Raw genomic sequence first — 20303 nt, 5'->3', positions numbered from 1 at the left:
ATATAAAAAGGTTGTTACAATCACAAGGCAACTTGGGAAATTAAAAAAAATGATGGGGTAGGTGGGATGCAAACTATAGAACCCAAGAAGTTTATGCAAAACACGTGAGAACAAGAAGAGAGAAGGAGGGTTAGGGGCCGTTCACCGAATGCTTACGTAGGTAAGCACTTACCAAGTTACGTTACTTTACCGGATGAATATGGTAAAGGCCAAGAATCTTACCCGATAAGAGCGAAACAAAGACCGAAAGTCTTACCCGGTAAGTGAGAGTGACAACTCTTACCACGGTTAATGCTTAACGGGTAAATTGTTGCATACGATGTTGTTTTCGTATACTAAAATCTTACCCGGTAAGTAAGTGATAGTGTTGAATTTCATGGGTAAACGCTTACCGGGTAAGTGATTAGGTAAACGGCCCCTTAGATAGTTATGAAATCGATAATCATTAAATTAATTAATAAATAAAATTCAAAATATTTAAAAGTCATTATAATATTACCATTTCTTGTTTTCATCATTTAAAATTCATAATTCCCCCTATTCCATATTTTTCATAATAACCGTTGATCAAACTAATGGAGGGTGTAGATTGATTTGTAAAGCTTATAACGTCATTTTTTGTATTTGATACCTTCTTTCTCTGTCTATGTATATATATACACGCATAATCATTTATAAACACAATAAATCGTACAAAGTTAAAAACCAATTTTCACAAGCCGTTTCACATATGAAACAACACGTGCTAAAATGCAATATACAATGTCCACCACAACAAATTTGGGTTAACAGATGCCAAAGATTGTCAAGTGTTGATCGCTTTATAAGACTTAATTAATAGGATCAAAAACTAAAACTATCTAATGGCGTCGTAACAAGTTTTGTAGAACGTTTTTATATAAAAATCATGCCGATTTAGCCATTTATAGAATACTATTTGAAAAAATGTCTTATAACAAGATGGGTTTCTAGTACACTTTTCAGAAGTATACGATAAAATAGCTGATGTGACTTATTGTTTTAAAAGTGTCACGGAAAACTTGTTAATACATCAAAAAACATCTTATAAACTTATTATAACACGTTTAGATAGGACGTTTTTTTTGTCATATAAATTAAGTCTTATAAAATTGTCTATTTAGGAGGCTATTGTAGGCGTCCTATAAATCCAGTTTTATTGTAGTCATGTGTGAAACGTTCAAGATTGTTGTATGTGTGGAACAAAACAGTCCTGAACGTTTTACATATAAAACAACACTGTATAAACACCACATTTTTCACACGTATTGATTCATATATAAGAACGAACATACAAAAAGTTGTTCGTCAGTTTATATGAATATATATATATATATTAAGAATATTATATACATAAATTTATAAGGGAAAATCACAAAACGTAGGATGACGAAAATATCCCTATTCTAATGTGAGTTTAGTGTTAAAAGATCCCCTCCATAACAAAAATAAACCACGGATACCTAATCCATAAAAGAAAAGGACCCAATCCAAAATTTTCATATAAACACAGGGAAGATATATTTAATTTTCTCTTGTTAAAATGCGAATAAAAACTAGAAGAGAACATCTCTGAACATGTCTTGATCTGCTTTCATATGATCCACTTTAGCAACGGTAAGTTATCCAATCTGGTGAAGGGCAATGCAGCGAATGCACCGCATGACGTTGGCTTTGCAACGGTTAGGGAGACACGAAAAAGGCCATCCGAAAAGAAGCTGTGTGACTTGAAATCATTCACACCAAAGAACAACTTTTCGTTCATATCGTTAAGTGCCTAATTAAGCTAAAAGAAACCGAGCAAAGTAGATGCTGATGCTCATGGTTCCTCATTAGGTGTGGTTTGAGCTGCAGATGTACTTGGACCGCTTCTTGGCTTTGCTGGACTATACTTCTTGAACACCCTCCCTTTGTTTTCCTTCCACCATTCTTCAGCCTGCTGCGCCACAAACCTTCGTTTGCTGCATTTTCGATATAACAGAAAATTTGTTAACAACTTTACAGTTTCCACAATTTTCAAGATTAAATCCAATTAACTGAGTCTATGTATACTATACGAACAAATGATGCAGGCAGAATCCAATTTTCAGGTTGCAATCTTTGATATTAATTTGATATTTGAACACAAACCTGCTATGTTTCAACTTAAAAGTTGATAAAAATATTGTAGAGAAAGAACTATTTGCATGTAAACGTAGCTAGAAGAGATATTGTATGCGACTAGAAAGAAGAATATATTATTATAAAGTGGGAGAAATGTATTTATGATTTCATAATGATATGATAATTAAGTAGAGAAAGAAATAGTAATATTCATGTTCATGTAAAACTGAATAAATGTAAGTAAAAGTTCAAGTTCAGTGAAAGTGAAGATGAAGGTAGATGAATGTAGTTGAAGGTAATTATAAGTACATGAATGTAGTTGAAGAAAATTAAATTAGATTAAAAAATCAACTCATCCAAAGGCCCAAAACTGTTTGCACCGTAATTGTTATCCTCACACGATCCCTCGTCTATGAGAAAACACACACACACATTTATATATATATATATAGAGAGAGAGAGAGAGAGTCAGATTTATATGAGAATAGTGATCAAATAAGAGAAAGAAAACCATCAAATCACATGTTATTTCACACTAAAAATCACATGTGATGTTGCACATGATTTAGCCATTTTTGTGTTCTTTTATTTGGTTATCGGTCTCGTTTGAACCTCCCTATATATATTGTATATATATATACTTTAAAGTGCACATAATGTGCATAGTTTTCTGAAGAGACAAAGTATTGTATAGTTTTAGAGAGAATAAATAAGGTTTAGAAAACAGCCAACCCGGCATGAGTACAACTTGCAGGTTGAGCCGAATATTAATTGGTAGACAAATAAAATTTGAGTTGGGTGACTTGTAAATATGAACATGTAAGCCACTTGATGCATAAAATAAAATTTCAAGAACTTAAAAAGGAAAGAAGAGAAGCAAAGAGCTAATCAGGAGTCTGTCGAAGTACCTGAATCTAACTCGCTTGAATATTTTGGTGCCATTTGAAAGTTGGATGACAGTTACATATACACCAGGTTCGAATTGTTCAATTACTTCTTTCTTTTCGTCACCACTCGGATACTTGGGTAATCTTGAGCCACCATCTGTGCTTGTTTGACTTGCAGATTCTGAGTTTTTACCAACATAAGATCCATTATTCTCCAGTGGAGCAACATCAGCGTTCTGTGATCTGTCTTCGGTTCCTTCAACATCTTCACTGTTTTCGATCTTATGATACTTCCTGTTTGCGGCTTCACTAGATATACTAATCTCATTAGGCACATCTGATTGCAAATGAGAACGACTTTGGGTTCTATGAACTGTTCCATGGGTGTGAAGGAAGTCGTCTACTTTAGAATTCAGTGCCTGGAAGGTCTGGTCATCAGATATTTCAGGAGGCAGCTTCTCTGTCAACTCCTTTAACTGACAAAACAGAAACAGAACAAGCTTACTATACCACTCATCTATCGTTGAGAAACAACAGCTTCTCTAAAACTTTGTGTGCCTATGATAGAGATGAGGTAATAGAATTGAAACAATTTAACTAACAGAGAAATGGACGAAGGAAGATTTGATTGAATTTGCAGAAAAGAAAAGAAAACAGCCACTCGTAATCCAGGGAAAATCCCTCTCACTTACATTATCAAGTAAGATCCTCGGTCATCAAAATGGCATACTATAAGCGTCTCTTACCCCGTAAACGGTAACCGGCCAACCGGGTAAAGTCACCATCTTCATGGGTTAAGATTCTTGGTCAGCATACACTCCCAAAAGAAACCATATATGATCCCGTAAGTCCCAAACAACCGAGATCCAAAGTGTAAGTTCAACCACAAACAGTAAATGTGGAAATAATGGGTCTACCAACAAGTATATGACAATCCAAACACAACAAAACCAACCACTAACAAGATCCAAGTGATATAAACCAATATCAAACAAATATAACAAGGGACATGCAAAAGAGACTAAGATTTATGTAATTCCACTACGAGGGAGGTAGTATATGTCCACAAGGGATTTGGAAAGTTTATGTGTGATTTCACTTACAATGATTACATATAGTTTTTCATGTAGATGTAATCAGTCTATACATACCTTCAAAAATGAATTTGTACGTACATAAATGGTCTTCCTAATCACCTATATACTTCGGGGTCATTTATGAGGGGAGGCTTGATCAATAAACACATTGAAAGTGGTAGAAGGGTAGATAGAAAAGAACATTTTAGAACACAACCTTACAAGAATCACTATGGATGGAGGGATATCTAGTTGTCTCAAGCCATTCCCAGCCCCAACAAGCATTCACTGATAGGATTCCTCAAGGCGCCCAAGGTGAAGAGTTTTTTGTCTATTCCTGCTACTACAAGGATGTCAAGGTAGGAACGACACTAAAAGAAAATCAAACTGTCACAATTAAAAAATTTGTCATCCTCGGCAAAATGATATTCAATGAATGTAGCAACTTGTATGTCCCCTGACAAGTCATTAAATGGTTCTGTTGGAGTCACACATGATAAACTCCATCAAACCTGTATATTTATAAAAACCTCCCCTTCCCTCTCTAGAATCGCTCTTTTTAGTGAGAGAATCAAAGGGGTTCTACGTATCTTCACAAGTATTAGAGCCGACATCTAGCACCACCTAGGGACTCGACACACTCTTTTGCCTCTGTTCTTGGGGGCATGCCCCCCCGCCTCCGTGAAGGCCTGTGTTGGAGTCCCATCATAGGCTAGGCACGGTTCATCAAACCTGTATATATATGTATGAGCCTCCCCTCTCTACAAGGGATCTTTAAAGGGTTTCTACTTGTATATAGTTTCTAATTTTCTGTTATACTTTCAATCATTTTGTTCTTGTTTAGATTGTTACTGTCGGTTTTTCTAATTGGTTTATCACTACCTACAGATAAGAAAATCTTGTTTATCTTTTCATTTAGTTGATCCAATTTTGTTTTCCATTTAGTGCACCAAGTACATCATTTTCATAAGAATATTCATGTTTAATTTAGCATTTATTTGTATATATATTAAAGACTATTTATTTAACAACTATTTTATGTTTATACATACTTTAGTCCTAAAGTGGTGAATCGTAACCAGTTTGTTTGCTTCAAGGGTAAAGCAGGTACAATAATGTTAGACCTTTGAGGGTGACACGGCATTACTAGAAAACTACTACAAACCTTAAACTTTTCTACCCTTCTTCCACACTGAAACTCATTGATTACCATCAAGACTTCTGCTAATGAATATTCACATTATTGAATTGAGTTGGTTGTATGGTGGCCAAGAAAACACCTAGCTATTCAGTATTCACACCTTGAAGGACCAGGTCTTGTATGAGCCCACCGAACATATCGACTTTGATGCATATTCATGATATATTGCTAAAGAACCTGCATCAAGACACTACAACAAAATTGGGTTTATAGGACACCAACACTGTTCAAGTGTCCTACTAGATCGCTTCATATAGGGTCTTAAGTTTATATGACCAAACAATAAAGCGTCATATCTAAAAGTGTTGCAATAAGTTTATAGAACACTTTTGGATGTCTTAAAAAGCTTTTTAGGATATTTTCAAAATAAAACGTCGTGTTTTATTGAAAAAATGTCTAATAAAAATAAGTGACGTATAAAAAGATGTGTTTGTACGACACTTCTAAAAAGCGTCCTATAAATAGCTAATACGGTGCTTTATTTTAAAAATGCTTTAAAAAACTTATTAACTAGTTCAAAAATGTCCTATAGACTTATTACAACACTCTTGGATAGAACACTTTATTGTTTGGTCCGAAAGCTCAAGACTTATAAAATGATCTTTTAGGACATTGTCGGCATCCTATAAACCTGAATTTGTAGTAGTGACAAAAAGCCTTTGCGGAAGGCTGGGATCATTTTCATGTGTATCGACTTTGGTATGACTTACTTCTGTGTTAATATGTAGTGGTGTCCCCTAAATAATATATATTGGTATACTTGACGCTAATATATACTGCGATAAACAACCAAAAATTTAAAATAGAACTTTGCTTTGTTTAAGTTTGGCAGAGCAGGAAATGAAAGATTACTTTGCTTCCACCCGTAAGCAAACTGATAGAATAGCACATCATAAAGGACTAAAAATGAGGGAGGATGGGTTAGAAACAGAAAAAGTGAATATAGATACAATGTTAGCAATTACCTGAGATCTGACACCTTTGAAGACATCCACAGCAACTAGACACTTGGTAGTTTCTTTTGATGCTAAGGAAGCAGATTCTTCGGCATGAGTTCGCAATTTTCGAATCTCTAAGTCCTGACGATCAGTCTTTTTCTTTAAAGCTTTCACCTACCATTTAAGAAAACAATGCATAATATGTCAGTGGCAAGACGCAGAAGCAAACGTCAAAGAAAAGAAGCATCAGTACTTGGTTGTGCAACTTGGACACTTCTTGGTTCAAAAGGTCATTTGACTTGTTCAGACCATCAATCACGCCCCTTGAGAACATTGGAGATCCAAAGCATGGAGGACTTGGTCTTCTTGAGTAGGGTGATGCAGGTCTAGAGTTGGCTGCCTGAGGTTGGGGTTGAGAGGGAGGTTGTGGGGGTGGCAGAAACTGTGGCTGGAAGGGAAGTGATGATGTTGTGGCAACATGTCTTGGTGAATTTTGAAGGGCACCGAGTGAACATGGAAATGCAATATCCTTCAATTGCTGAGATGATGGAACTTGTGAAGATCTTACTGAAGAATAAGAACCAGATTTTGGCCCATACATGGCCGACATGATCTCTAGGTATTTCGCTGGTTCTATGTTGGGAGACATCAAAAGCCTAGAAGTCCTCCCTTGTCTATCTATCCTACTGCTATCTAGCGTGGATTGCGTATTAACTCTCCTGTGATAAGTAGATGCGTTGTTATTCCCAACCTCAGCTGACTTCTTAAGTTTTGTATAGCAGGAGTCACAAATACGATGAGGTTTTCCAGGAGTCGGAGCTAGTGCTGCTTTTAGAGCCTTTCTTGAACTACAAGCATGACAATGCACAAGCCCACAATTATAGCAGTTATGTCTCTTCCTAGTGAAACCGAATGCTTGTTTACAACCAGAACAAACTGATTGATCTGCTCCAGATACCCACTTGTGAATGCATATACTTGCAGTATAACTTGCGCCACATGATATGCTTTTAACATGTCTATCTTTCAATGATTCCACTAGTGTTGGAGTTTTGCGATCTTCTGTGTCCCCATGCCCTAGTCTTCCTCTCGCACCCATTCCCCACGTAAATATTTCACTTCTTGATGTCAAAACAGCAACATGGTATGCTCCACATGCAATTTCTTCAACAAATTCACCTACCAACCCATCTTGTACTAAGCAAGGCAACTTTCCATCTGATTGTGGGTTCCCCAGTTGACCATATGCAGGACTACCCATAGAGAAGACATGGCCAGATGTTGTAAGAGCTAAAGTAATGCTATGTCCACACGCTAGTTGATGAAAGTTGTAGTCAATTAGGGCTGATATACAGGTTGGTTGCAAGTAAGTATCCTTATTTCCATGACCCAGTCGATATTTATCACCATCACCCCAAGTGAAGAGCTTTCTGGATGTAGAATGTCCACCATGATGGTTTGTGATCTCTACGATTGCTGCAGTGTGCCATACTCCACATGCAACTTTCGAAGTCTTCAACCCTATTAATGATTGAACTTCCTTTGGATATTTTACACTCTCTCGATCTCCATGCCCTAAAACACCAAACTTTCCATCACCAAATGTAAATAGCTTCCCATCAACAGTTGCCAACGCCGTATGCCAGGTGCTACAAGCAACTGAAATAACTACAAGTCCTTCCAAAGGTCCAGAAACTCTTTTTGGTATCCAGTGGCTGGCATCAGTACCATGACCAAGAATTCCAGCATTATGGGACCCATCTCCCCACGTATATAAATCACCGGCTGTCGATATAGCACATGTATGAAACTCACCACATGCAACGAAATCTACGTTAGTGACTGCTAGAAATTCCACAAGTCGTGGGCGACCAAAGTCTTTTTCAATTCCATGACCAAGCCTACCTCCAGATTCCTTTCCCCAAGTAAAGACCTCCCCTTGCTTGGTTACAAGAGAAAAGTGGCGAACACCACAAGCAATTTGTTGAACATCTATAACTACATTTGATTCTAGGAGTTTAGGAATGGTAACATCACTTTTGGATGACAAAGAATTTACAGATCCATCACTAGAAGTCATGTCAGACCAAACCTCTCCCCAAATAAAAACATCTCCTAACGATTCTATGTCATCATGCCCAGAAGCATGACTTGAACAACTAGGAGTGCTTGAAACACTGATCCTGAAACCATCTGCACTGCTTGTTCTTATTTGCATGTTTGCAGAACCAGATGCTGCATTTGAAAACAGGGAAATTTAGAATGAAGGTGAACTATAAGATGGAAAATATTTGTACCGAAGATGCAGAAATAAGAAAACGGAATACTATAAGCATGCATCTACAACATGTAGCAAAAGAATGTCTAATCTCTAGAATCCAGATCATCATCATATGATTGGCATATAGTCCAGTTACTCCAAAATGTACAACCATTACCTACATATCTAAACTACCAACCAAAGATCCACAAAAAGAAAACACTAAGACGATAAAATTCTCAAGCCAGTTGTAGTGTTCTTCTTGTACTTCTAAGAGCTTTTTTTATTCTAGATAAATCTAAGGCATTTATATTAACTAGGCTGTTTATGATCTTAATGACAATGAAGTAGAACCTGGAAGATTCTTATATATCTTGAGAATTCATGCATCTTGGATCTTTGAAGGCTCCCTATAAACAGATGGAGTCCCTTCTGTTTTAACACATCCAAGATATGTTCAAGTAAAACACAAAGAAAGCCTTACAACATGGGGTGTTTGAGTCTCACCATCAAGACATTTGAGAAGCATCTAGACAGGCTAGACATTGAGGACATCGTTCTTAGTGACTCTTTCAAGGTATGCTGAATTCTTTTAGGTTAACAACTTCAAGAGGAACCCAAGCATGGGGCATTCCATCCATAAGGGAGCTTGTAGGGATCCAAGCTCAACACATGGAGGAGATACTAGCCATGCAAAAACAATTTCAGGACACATTGGACAACACAATATTGTGCAAGAAAGCAATTTCCTACAACACAGTCACAGTCACGAGAATTGCTACAAGGATTGATGTACCGCAGGCCAAGGGAATCATGGCCATAGAATGTGAGAGAGCTTGACAACTTCCTTTGGAGCATAGAAAACGACTTGCAAGCATGAGGCACTTTAAAAGAAGATAATATGGAACAAACTACAGCCCTTTACCTTTAGGGACACAATGGTTGTATGGTGGCATAAATATCAAGGAGAATCAAGTAACCTATGTGACAAACATCGTACTTAGGTCAACTCACAGCTACTTGGACCATAGTCAGGTGTTGGAAAGCATTAATGAGATTAGGAAATGATTGTATTTAAACTGTAAAATGTGTGATAATATATTCTGTAATGAGGAAATCACTAATTGGCGTTAAGAGTGATTTCCTCAATCTTTCCTTTTATTAGGCAGCTGCTAGTTCATATATATACTGTCATTTAAACTGTAAAATGTGTGATCATATATTCTGTAATGAGGAAATCACTAATTGGCATTAAGAGTGATTTCCTCAATCTTTCCTTTTCTTAGGCAGCTGCTAGTTTATATATATTCTGTAGTTTTCGAGATTCAAAAATAAAAAGGAGTGATCTTTCGGTAAGCCTCTTTGTTCATGGTATCAGACCTCAATGGCAGGAGATGATTCACTTCCCAAAACCCCTTGTCTGTCACCTGGTAACGTCTATGCCTATTCCTAACCCTTCACAATACCCATCTCTTGAAAATCCTTCCCTTCGAATTACCCAACACAAACTCAATGGAAGAAACTTTAGAGAGTGGTTCCAATCTGACCACTTAGTGCTTAAGGGTAAAGAGAAGGCTGGATATGTCATCAACGGTACTTCCATGCCCTTGCCTTCTGATACAAAATTCAGCAAATAAGTTGCTAAAAGTTTAATTGGTGTGGCCTGGATAATTAAATCCATGGAGCCCAAACTTGGGCACAGTTACCGATTCTGTAAGACTACTTTTGAGATTTGAAAAGTTGTCCAAAAAATTTACTCGGACATGAAAAATACTTCACGGTGCTTTGAGGTTAGATTGAAACTTTGGAAGCTGAAATGACACACAAATCAGTCATAGAATATCATAACTTCCTGACTCAGTTATGGCAGGAGATGGATTCCTTGAAATCGAATGGCACTGTCCGCCCAATGGAGTTTTGTTCTATGCAACGGTGGAAAAGGAACGCGTGTTTGATTTCCTACAAGGCCTGTACAAAAACGTTGATGAAATTAAGGGGAGGTTATTAGGACAAAAACCTTTTCCTACAATTCAAGAAGTGTTTGTTTCATTACAAAGGAAGAAAGTCAAAAGATGAGTTATGTTACTCAACCCCTCCTGGTCATGCCTCCATACTCAGTTCAACCCTAGCTGCCTTAGCCAAACTTTTGTTTGAAAAATCAGAGAACCAGAAAGAAATGTGAAGAGCAACTATGACGTGACCACCATCGTAGACAAATCATTGCAGGAAACTGCATAAACTCCATCGTAGACAAATCATTGAAGGAAGCCAAGAAATTAAAAGAATCCACTAAAGTCCATTGTAGCAGAACTCTCAATTGACAGCCTAACATTTGACCATATTAAGGCATTGCAAACCATTCTTAACTACAAAAATATCCTAATGGAACCAAAAATACACCTTCCTCTTCAAGTGCAGCAGAGTCTCATCAAGGTAGAGCAGTCAATTCTTTATTTACTTGATTTGAGACACATGTAGACTGGATTATTAATACAGGTGCGTCAAATCCCATGAGTAGTATCTATTTTCTCTATGACCTACACCTACGCCTACTCCACACCTTCAGTCAGTCTAGTTCGTGGTTCGTCCTCAATGAGACATGATCAACGACTACATCAAGGAGAACCAATCACTAATGAACCACATAAGTGTTATTCAAAATAGTTTACAGCTTCCCAAACTGATCAATCATTTGAACCTGAAACCGAGATAAGTCTGTATTTCACAAGTAAAGGCACGAAGATCGGTGATAATCCGAACCTTCCACTTTCCATTAGGGACTTACTCAACAATTGTCTCATGAGTACATGGCTTTTACTGCAAAATACATTCCAAAGGACATTTCGTGGTGCATTTCTTGATCCTAAATGGAAGGAAACTGTTGAAGATGAAATGGGTGTTGTTTAAAGAAGTGATACTTTTGAAATAGTTGATCTTACACAAAGGAATAAAGGTGGTTGAGTGCATATGAATATTCACTATGAAGTTCAAAGCAAATGGAGAAGTGAAAGACGCAAGACGAGACAAGTGCCCCAAAGTATTTTGTTGGTTTTATGTTGGGAGACATTAGATTCCTAGAAGTCCTCCTTTCTCCACCATCTATCTTACTACCATCTAGTCGGGTTTGTGTATAAAATTTCCTACGGTAACTAGATAAGTTACTACTCCCAACCTCAGCTAGATTCTTTAGTTTTGCATAAGAGGGGTCACAAATACATGAGGTTTCCCAAGAGTTGGAACTAGTGCTACTTGTAGAGCCTTTTTTGAACTACAAGCATGACGATGCACAAGCTCATAGTTATAGCAATTATATCTATTTCTAGTGAAACCAAATGCTTGTTTACAACTAGAACAGAACAAATTGATTGATTTGAACTAAATACCCAATTGTGAATGCATATGCTCACAATGTAACATATGCCACATAATATTCTTTAAACATGTTTATTTTAATGGTTCCATGAAAGTTGGAGTTTTGCGATCTTCTACGTCCCCATGCCTAATTCTTCCACTTGCACCCATTCCCCAGGTAAATATTTCACTTCTTGATATCAAAACAACATGGTATGCTCCACATGCAATTTCATCATCAAATTCACCTATCAACCCCTAGAAGACATGGCTAGAAGTCGTAAGCACTAAAGTCATGTTATCTCTACATGCTAGTTGATGAGAGCTGAAGTCGATCAATACAGGTTGGTTGCAAGTAAGTTTCCCTGTTTCCATGACCCAATCAATATTTATCACCATCAACCCACGTGAAGAGCTTTCTGGATGTAGAATGTCTACCATGGTGGTTTGTGATCTCAATGATTGATGCAGTATGTCATACTCCACGCACACCTTTCAATGTCTCAAACCCAATTAATGATTGAACATCCTTTGGATATCTTATACTTTCTCAATCTTCATGCCCTAAAACACCAAACTTTCCATCAGCAAATGTAAATAACGTCCCATCAACAGTTGTGAATGTTGCATGCCAAGTGCTACAAGCAACTGAAAAAATTAGAGTACTACCAAAAGTCCAAAAACTTTTTTTGATATCCGGTGTTTAGCATAAGTTCCATGACCAAGAAGTCCAACATTATGGGACCCATTTTCCCAGGTATATAAACCATTGGGTGCTAATATAGGTCATGTATAAAATTCACCACATGGAACGTAGTCTACAGTAGTGGTTGCCTAAATTCCACAAGTTGTAGGTGAAGTCTTTTTGGATTCTATGACCAAGTCTACCTCCAAGTTCCTCTCCCCATGTAAAATATCACCTTGCTTTCTTACAAGAGAAAAATGGCGAACGCCAAGCAATTTGTTGGACATTGAAATCAATAGTGATTGTATTTCTCTTGTTTCAATACATATACTTATACAAGGTTTGAGGAAATTATAGAGATTTGATTTCTCTAATTTCCTGAAACGTTGTATAAATATATGTATTGGTGGAAGTAAATTGAATCAAGAGAAATACAATCTAAATTGATTTCAGACGTCTATAACTACATTTGACTCTAGAAGCTTAGGAATAGTAACGTTGCTTTTGGATGGGAAAGAATTTACATATCTATCACTAGAAGCCATATTAGACCAAACCTCTCCCCAAACAAAAACGTCTCTTAATGATTCTATGTCATCATGCCCTGAAGCATGACTTAAACAACTTTGAGTACTTGAAACACCAACCCTGAAACCATCTGAACGTACTGCTTGTTTATTGTTTTGTTTGCACTCCCAGATGTTCCATTTAGAACAATGGTGAACTTGAGATATTATGATACATGAAAGAAAAAATGGAGTTTTGTGTTTGGTAGTAAATCCAAGCAACACGCCATCTAGGGTCTCAAAATCAGGCTTTTTTGATTCCTCTGTACTCTTAATAATCTTTGTCAACAAGGCCCGTAGTTTGAGAAACACCTTATCCCGTACTTCAAACGAGTCCATACATTCTATGCTTATTCGCTTGTAGTTTCATCTTTTCTTGAGCATGAATCTAATGCAACTTTGATTTGTCCGACATCTCATTCCTTTCCAACAACATGCCCTCTACTTATCGGACTTCTTTGAACTTCAAAATTGTTGAAGGTTCATTTTGTAGAGAACCTCAAAGGGAGAACAAATAAGGGAGCTATGGACGTCGTATTATACCAATATTTCGCCCATCCCGACCGCTTCTTCGAATGCATTGGCTTCTCCAAGACAAAGCAACGAAAATATTGTTCTAAACAACGATTCATGTCCTTAGGTTGCCATCTGACTCTGGATGATACGTTGTAGAAAAGCATAACTTCATCCCATGCAACCTAACAATGCAAATGTAAAAAAACGAATAGCAAAACGGCAGCAGAGAGAGTAGAAGCATTCTTTAATGTGTAAAAAACGATAGCTCTCTCCTCATTTATATATGGGAAACGATTAGTTTTTTTTTTATCTAATTGCATCCCAAAAATTACTAAATTTGGCCATGATTTTCTTGCTTAGAAATCAAGAGTGTAGTATAAACCCGATTTTATTGTAATGGTATGGACTAAGTTTTTAATTCAAAATAATTTCAATTTCAATTATTACATTTTCATAGACCCCCTACAACGCTTCACTAACTCATTCAAACAACAAATAAGTCACAACATATATAAACATATTTAATGTTTTAGTTTTCCACTTACGTGGGATGGAAGAAAACTTTCAACCTGACATGACACGAAAAGCTCCAACATAGTTTAAGTTTTATCCTCAAAAAGGCAAATATTCTTAGGGAGTAGGGTTTTGTAGTAGAAAACAATGAGTATATAGTTTGGATAAAACTCTCACTATCCTTAAGTTGTATTTCGACCCTAACGAAATCAACTCGGGGATTATCTCAAATCCGTATATCGATTTTGGTAGAAATCGTTAACTTTTGAACTTCGAGAACCGTAAGCATTCCTATATTGATGCCGGAAATTACTCTCTATTGAATAGATATGATGGATGTAAATAAGTAGTGGGTGGTTATGAAAAGAGCAACTACAGATTTCATGGAAAATACTTACCAACTAATAAACCATGAAAACCATCCGTCGATAACCTATTAGTGGGTAAACCATCAACTGATAACACTCAAGTTGGAAACCATCAGCTCTTAGACCATCAACTGATAACACTCAAGTGGAAACCATCAGCTCATAGACCATCAACTAAAAGCCCATCAGCTAATCACTCCTAGTTGATAGTACATTGGTGGGTACTTTCACTAGCTGATGAGAGTTAACCATCTGATGCATCATTTATTAGCATTTTTAAACATTGATAAATGCACATTGTTAACCGCTTGACACTAAAGTCTTTGGTGTTTATGGGAGCACAGCAAGAGCGTTGCCCCTAGAATCCTTAAAGGGGGAACGACCCCCTTGACCCCTGTCATATAGCGTCAAACAGCGATTCGGGGTGCTAGTTTGTTTTACACGAGTGTGTACTTTACACCTTTTAGCTCATGTTGTAACTTAACTAGTGACTCCATAGTACAACAAAATTGAAGGTATGGGACACCAAAAATATATAAGGGGCTGTTTACCTAAATGTTTACCCGGTAAGTGCTTACTGTTAGTAGTCAACATTATAATTTATTTTATTGGGTAAGGTTGTAGTATATCAAAACATATTTCATGCAACAATTTTCCTGGTAAGCGCTTACCTGATTAAGAGTCGTCACCCTCACTTACTGGATAAGACTCTCCATCCTTATCCTCGTTCTTACCGGGTAAGATTCTTGGCCCTTGTCATGTTCATCCGTTAAGAAAAATTACCCGGTAAATACTTACCGGGTAAGTGCTTAGTAAACAGCCCCTAAGTGTCCAAATAATCTGCTTTATAGGAATTAAGCTTATAGGATCAAACAATAAAACATAATATCGAAAAGTGTTGCAATAAGTGCAATGGACATGACACTTATGGGCTTCATAACAGGTTTTTTCAGGACATTTTAAAAGTAAAATGTTGTATTAACTACTTTGCAAAACATTATTGAAAAAAAGTGTCTTATGAAAACATTTGTTTCTTGGACGAATCTCAGAAGTCTTATATAAAATAGTTAATAAGACTCTTTATTTAGAAAATGTTCTAAAAGAACTTGTTATGAAGTAACCGATAACATAGTCACACATATTGATAAAGAAACTACAAACGGATGCCCTAGCCATTGGCTTACAGAAAATAGGTTGTTTTCTATACACATGTTAAAAGAAATCATGGTACCATTCATGCACATCATTTACTATAATAAAATCGGGTTTATAGGACGCTAACAATATTTTTGTCCTAATAGACCATTATATAGGACTTCAGTTAATAGGAAAAATATGAGTTGTAAATCGAACTATGTACTAAACACAAGATTGTGCTAGAGGATGTACCAATGTGAGATTCCGAACAAGGTCAAAATATTTGAGGCCCAATCTTATATATTTTAGCATGTACCCAATTATATATATATTGATTTTTAGCTCACGTTTTAGCTCAATCCCCTCGGCCTTGCCCCTCTTATTTTAGCCTATTTGGGCAATTATAATGTCTTAGCAATTTAGTCCAATAACCCGATCCCTTCCCTCTTCTACCAGATTTTCCAATTCCTCATTACAACTGTAAATCTGCAATCCATTCTCCTTAGATCTCTAATTTGAGATTGAACTCTCCTAGTTGGCTAGTCATGTTCATCTTTGTGGCTAATTTTATGATTGAAGCACTGACCCAAGTAATGCATAAGCAAGATCAGGACTAGAGGGGTGTGAAGAGTAGGGGGATCTCTTGTGACACATATTCAATGTTTCTCTCTTTCCTATTCGACGAGCAGCCTCACCTGCAATTTTGTTGACTTCACTCATCGTGATAATAAGCATCATTGTTCAGGCCCTATAGTATGAACATGACACTAGCTATTAGGCCCTATAGTATGAACATGACACTAGCTATTAGGCCCTTGTAGAACCCTCTTTCTTGGCATGCAGAAAACATATTGTTATACCCCGGGTATGGAAGTCCATTAGTCAATGTTGGTAAGCGGTTAGGAGAGTTGGTAGGCTGAGTGGTTAGTATAAATAAAGTAGGTAGCTAAATGTTTAGGGTATTCTGTTTTGTTGACTGATATTGTGACTTGAGCATTTGCTCTAGGAGAGTCCATGGTCTCCCGAATGCCATTGGGATTTCGTTTCTAGTGAATTCAATCCACAACCGACAATTTTAGATCCAAAGTATGACACATATGTTTGCATTTATTGGACTCATAGATCTTTAGAAGTTCAGATTTCTTGTATAAGAGCTCTATCATATTGCACTCAGAGAGGGTCGTTTTTAATTGTACTTTATACTTCATATCATCTGTGATTTTAAGTGTAGCTATAATAAATACGAAAAATAACAATTTGGTGAAATAAATGAAGTAATTTCGGTCTATGTACGATGGGATATATACTTCCCCATAGTACTTGTGCATAGCTTAACCGAATAGAATTTAAACGAGTTATCATCATAAATAACCACATGGGAAAAATGTTTTACTTTTTAGTCACCTCCAAACTTTTTGTCACATAATAGCCAAGAAACTGCAAGTCAATGCAACAAAGCACTTTTTCTTACGATGCCGCAACCTAGAGCTTTGTCTTACCTTTATGTGTCGATACATGTCCTTATGGTGCCACAAGTTGCAGTGTCTCAATTTAGTTTTATGGTGGACCCACTTTCATCTGGGTACATCAGAAAATGTCAGAAATCGCAAGGAAACTTGCTTTGCAATATTGACTTGTGGTTTCTTGGCTATTTTGTGAGAAAAAAAATTGGATGTGGCTAAAAAGTAAAGTGATTATTTATGATTAGAGCCCGAATTTCAACATATAAATTATATGCATGAGCAACATACCATAGAAAGTTTGAATGATAGAACTTTACTTGACAAACTGGATACTGCTTTTTTAGTGCAAGAAATGCCTTCAAAAGGAGGAAAACATAACGCAGAAATTAGATTTGTAAAATTTTGAACATAAATAAATGTATGGCATGAGGTGGATTTGAATGCTACAATAACGTCATAATTGGAAGTAAGATAAAAGAGTATTTTTTTCAAGTGCAAGCATATATGGAGATGTACATGCAAAAAACACATCCATACACAACATCAATTTATATATTGAGAACTTCATTTGGCCGTTGAAAAGCTCAATACATATTGAATGATTAATAATGGCGGAGAAATTCACTACTCGCTATATAAATGATTTTTAGTCAATTCTGATGATCAAGAAGAGAACTTAACTCCATTTAAGGGGTTATTTTCACACAATACGGAAAAATAAATTCAATTAAGAATTTAATTAATTGATTAAAAGTAGGACTTGCTCATGGAAATTTAATGATTATGCACGCATGTATATATATATATATAGATATATATAGATAGAGAGGGGGGGGGGGGTCATAATCATATGATCAAACTTATATATTGTGAGAATTATATATATGTGGAGAGAGAGAGAGAGAGAGAGAGAGAGGAGTCGTAATCATATGATCAAACTTATATATTGTGAGAACTTTGAGGCCCAATTATATCCACTAATATGTTTTGATCCTACGACTTTATTAAAAATACTTTTAAGTAATAGCTAAAGACCAATTTAATAATTTGTTAATATGGGTCGGGGTATTGGGAATGAGGAAGACACACATGAGGAGAGAGGGGGGATTTGGATGTTGTAGAAGGAGGATGATTCGGTGGACCATTGGTTAGACCATGTTGGACAATATACCAAGCAATATCTTTCTGGCAGAGCTAATAGTTGCATTCATTACAAATATATTGAGAGATGAAAATTTATTTGTTTTGAACGGGAGGAGGGAAGTATGGAGAAATTAGATGATAAGATAGGGAAGGGTAAGCGTAGTGGCAGTTAAGTTATGATAGTCTTATATCAAGTAGTATTTTTCCTCCTTTATCATATATATTTTTGTTTCCATGTGTATAAACTGGCAAATTATTTATAGTTGTTAGTATTGGACTTCGTATTTCCTTGATCGTTTTAACCTATTTTCCTCATTGTTGTCCCTACTGTCTTGCCTTAACTATTTAAATGTAATGCCCCAAAATTTCTAAAATAATAAATCGGGTGTCATTAACTTCTTATTGAAACTATTCAGAGGGCGTTTGGTTCGTAGATTCTGAAAGAATCTGATCGTATTGGAATGTTAAATTTCATTGACCAAATTTCATTCACTCGTTTGGTTCATTCTTTTTCACGAAAGGAATCTTCAAAATCCTATAAATTCCACAAATAAAGGAACTTAACATTCCTTAGAAACGACATGGTATTTTGATGGAATTAAATTCTTTATTTTCATATTACCAAATATGCCCTTAACCCAATATACGCTAATCTCATAAAACCAACATGACCACCATCGACTACCTCCGACCGCCGCCTATCTGAACCACCACCGACCATTGTCATCTGAATCACCGTCGACCATCGCCATTTTAACCACAGCCACCGCCGACCACCATCGATCTGAATCATCCCCGACCACCGTCGATCTGAACCACCATTGACCACCACTAATCTGAACCACTACCGACCACTGCCATTGAACCGCTACAGACCACCACCGATCTGAACCACCGCCGACTACCTCCGACCACCATCGATATGAACCATTGTCGGCCAACGTCGTTCTAAACCACCCCCGATCTGAACCATCGCCTACCACCACCATCTGAACCATCACGTACCACCATCGATCTGAACGACTACTGACCACCGTCATCTGAACCACCGTGGACCACCAACGATTTGAACCACCGCAGATCACCACCGATCTGAACCACCATCGTTTGAACCACGGTCGACCACCGCTAACCTGAACCCACGTCTGTCGATCTAAACCACCGTCGTTTGAACCACGGTTAACCACCGCTAACCTGAACCCAGGTCCGCCGATCTGAACCACCGTCATCTGAACCACGGTCGACCACCGCTAACCTGAACCCACCACAGACCGGTCTAAACCACTGTCAAGCACCGCCATCTGAACCACCGCGAACCACTACCGATCTGAACCACCACCGCACCACTGCCGTCTGAACCATGGTCGACCACCGCTGATCTGAACCACCTCCGACCACCATTGAATTAGCTATTTTACATCATAAAAGATTAGCTATTTTGAGACAATTTTAATATCGATTTAGTAATGTCGTTTGGTTTATGGTTATATTTGGATTGTGTATTTTATATTGTTTTACACATTAAATAATTATATTAAAGTATTTTTAGTTTAAAAAATAGAATTTTCAAAAAAGGGCATTTTGGTCATTTACCAATATTTCATTCCAATTCCAAAGCTACATTCTGTGAACCAAACAGACAGATTTAAATTTCTTAACATATTCCATTCCAATATCTGCCAACCAAAGAGGTGGTCAAATCTGACAACATTCTATTCAAAGTCAAATTCTTTTGACAAATTCCATTCTATCAAAAAAAAAAAAAAAACATTCTGCGAACCAAATGCCACCTAAGTCTTGAATATGAACTTGAAAGTTAACTTTATTTATATGATAGCTTATAACTACACCAAAGATGAAATACTAGTGGAAACATAACTCAATAGCTTATAATACAATATAACTTGCTATTGATTAGTAAAATACTACTTCATTTCACTCCTTTCTTGAGATACGTACATGACATATATAAGCTAAAAAGCTTAATGAGTAGTTACAGTTTCATGAATAAACAATGTTCATGATGCTTAACATTTTATGAATAGTAATTCACTAAAACTCTTGATCATGCACACAAT

The 20303-nt window shown here is 36.7% G+C and overlaps 1 protein-coding gene and 1 pseudogene across 1 annotated transcript; both read right to left on the bottom strand.

The window, feature by feature from the left end:
• Positions 1-1837: 1837 nt before the first annotated feature.
• Positions 1838-8465, bottom strand: LOC112502772 (PH, RCC1 and FYVE domains-containing protein 1-like; the record flags this gene model as incomplete). Its single annotated transcript, XM_025106778.1, has 4 exons — positions 1838-1979; positions 3030-3484; positions 6251-6397; positions 6477-8465. Coding segments are annotated over 4 exons (2733 nt in total), but the record flags the coding sequence as incomplete, so codon positions are not given.
• Positions 8466-11418: 2953 nt separating this feature from the next.
• Positions 11419-19454, bottom strand: LOC112502773 (annotated as a pseudogene).
• Between the last annotated feature and the right edge of the window lie 849 nt (positions 19455-20303).

Source organism: Cynara cardunculus, unplaced genomic scaffold, assembly GCF_001531365.2.
Source record: "Cynara cardunculus var. scolymus isolate 2C unplaced genomic scaffold, CcrdV1 Un_Scaffold_1904, whole genome shotgun sequence".
In the NCBI taxonomy this organism is placed as follows: Eukaryota; Viridiplantae; Streptophyta; class Magnoliopsida; order Asterales; family Asteraceae; genus Cynara; species Cynara cardunculus.
Note: the sequence above shows the minus strand (reverse complement) of the source record. Positions and strands in the feature narration are given on the sequence as shown.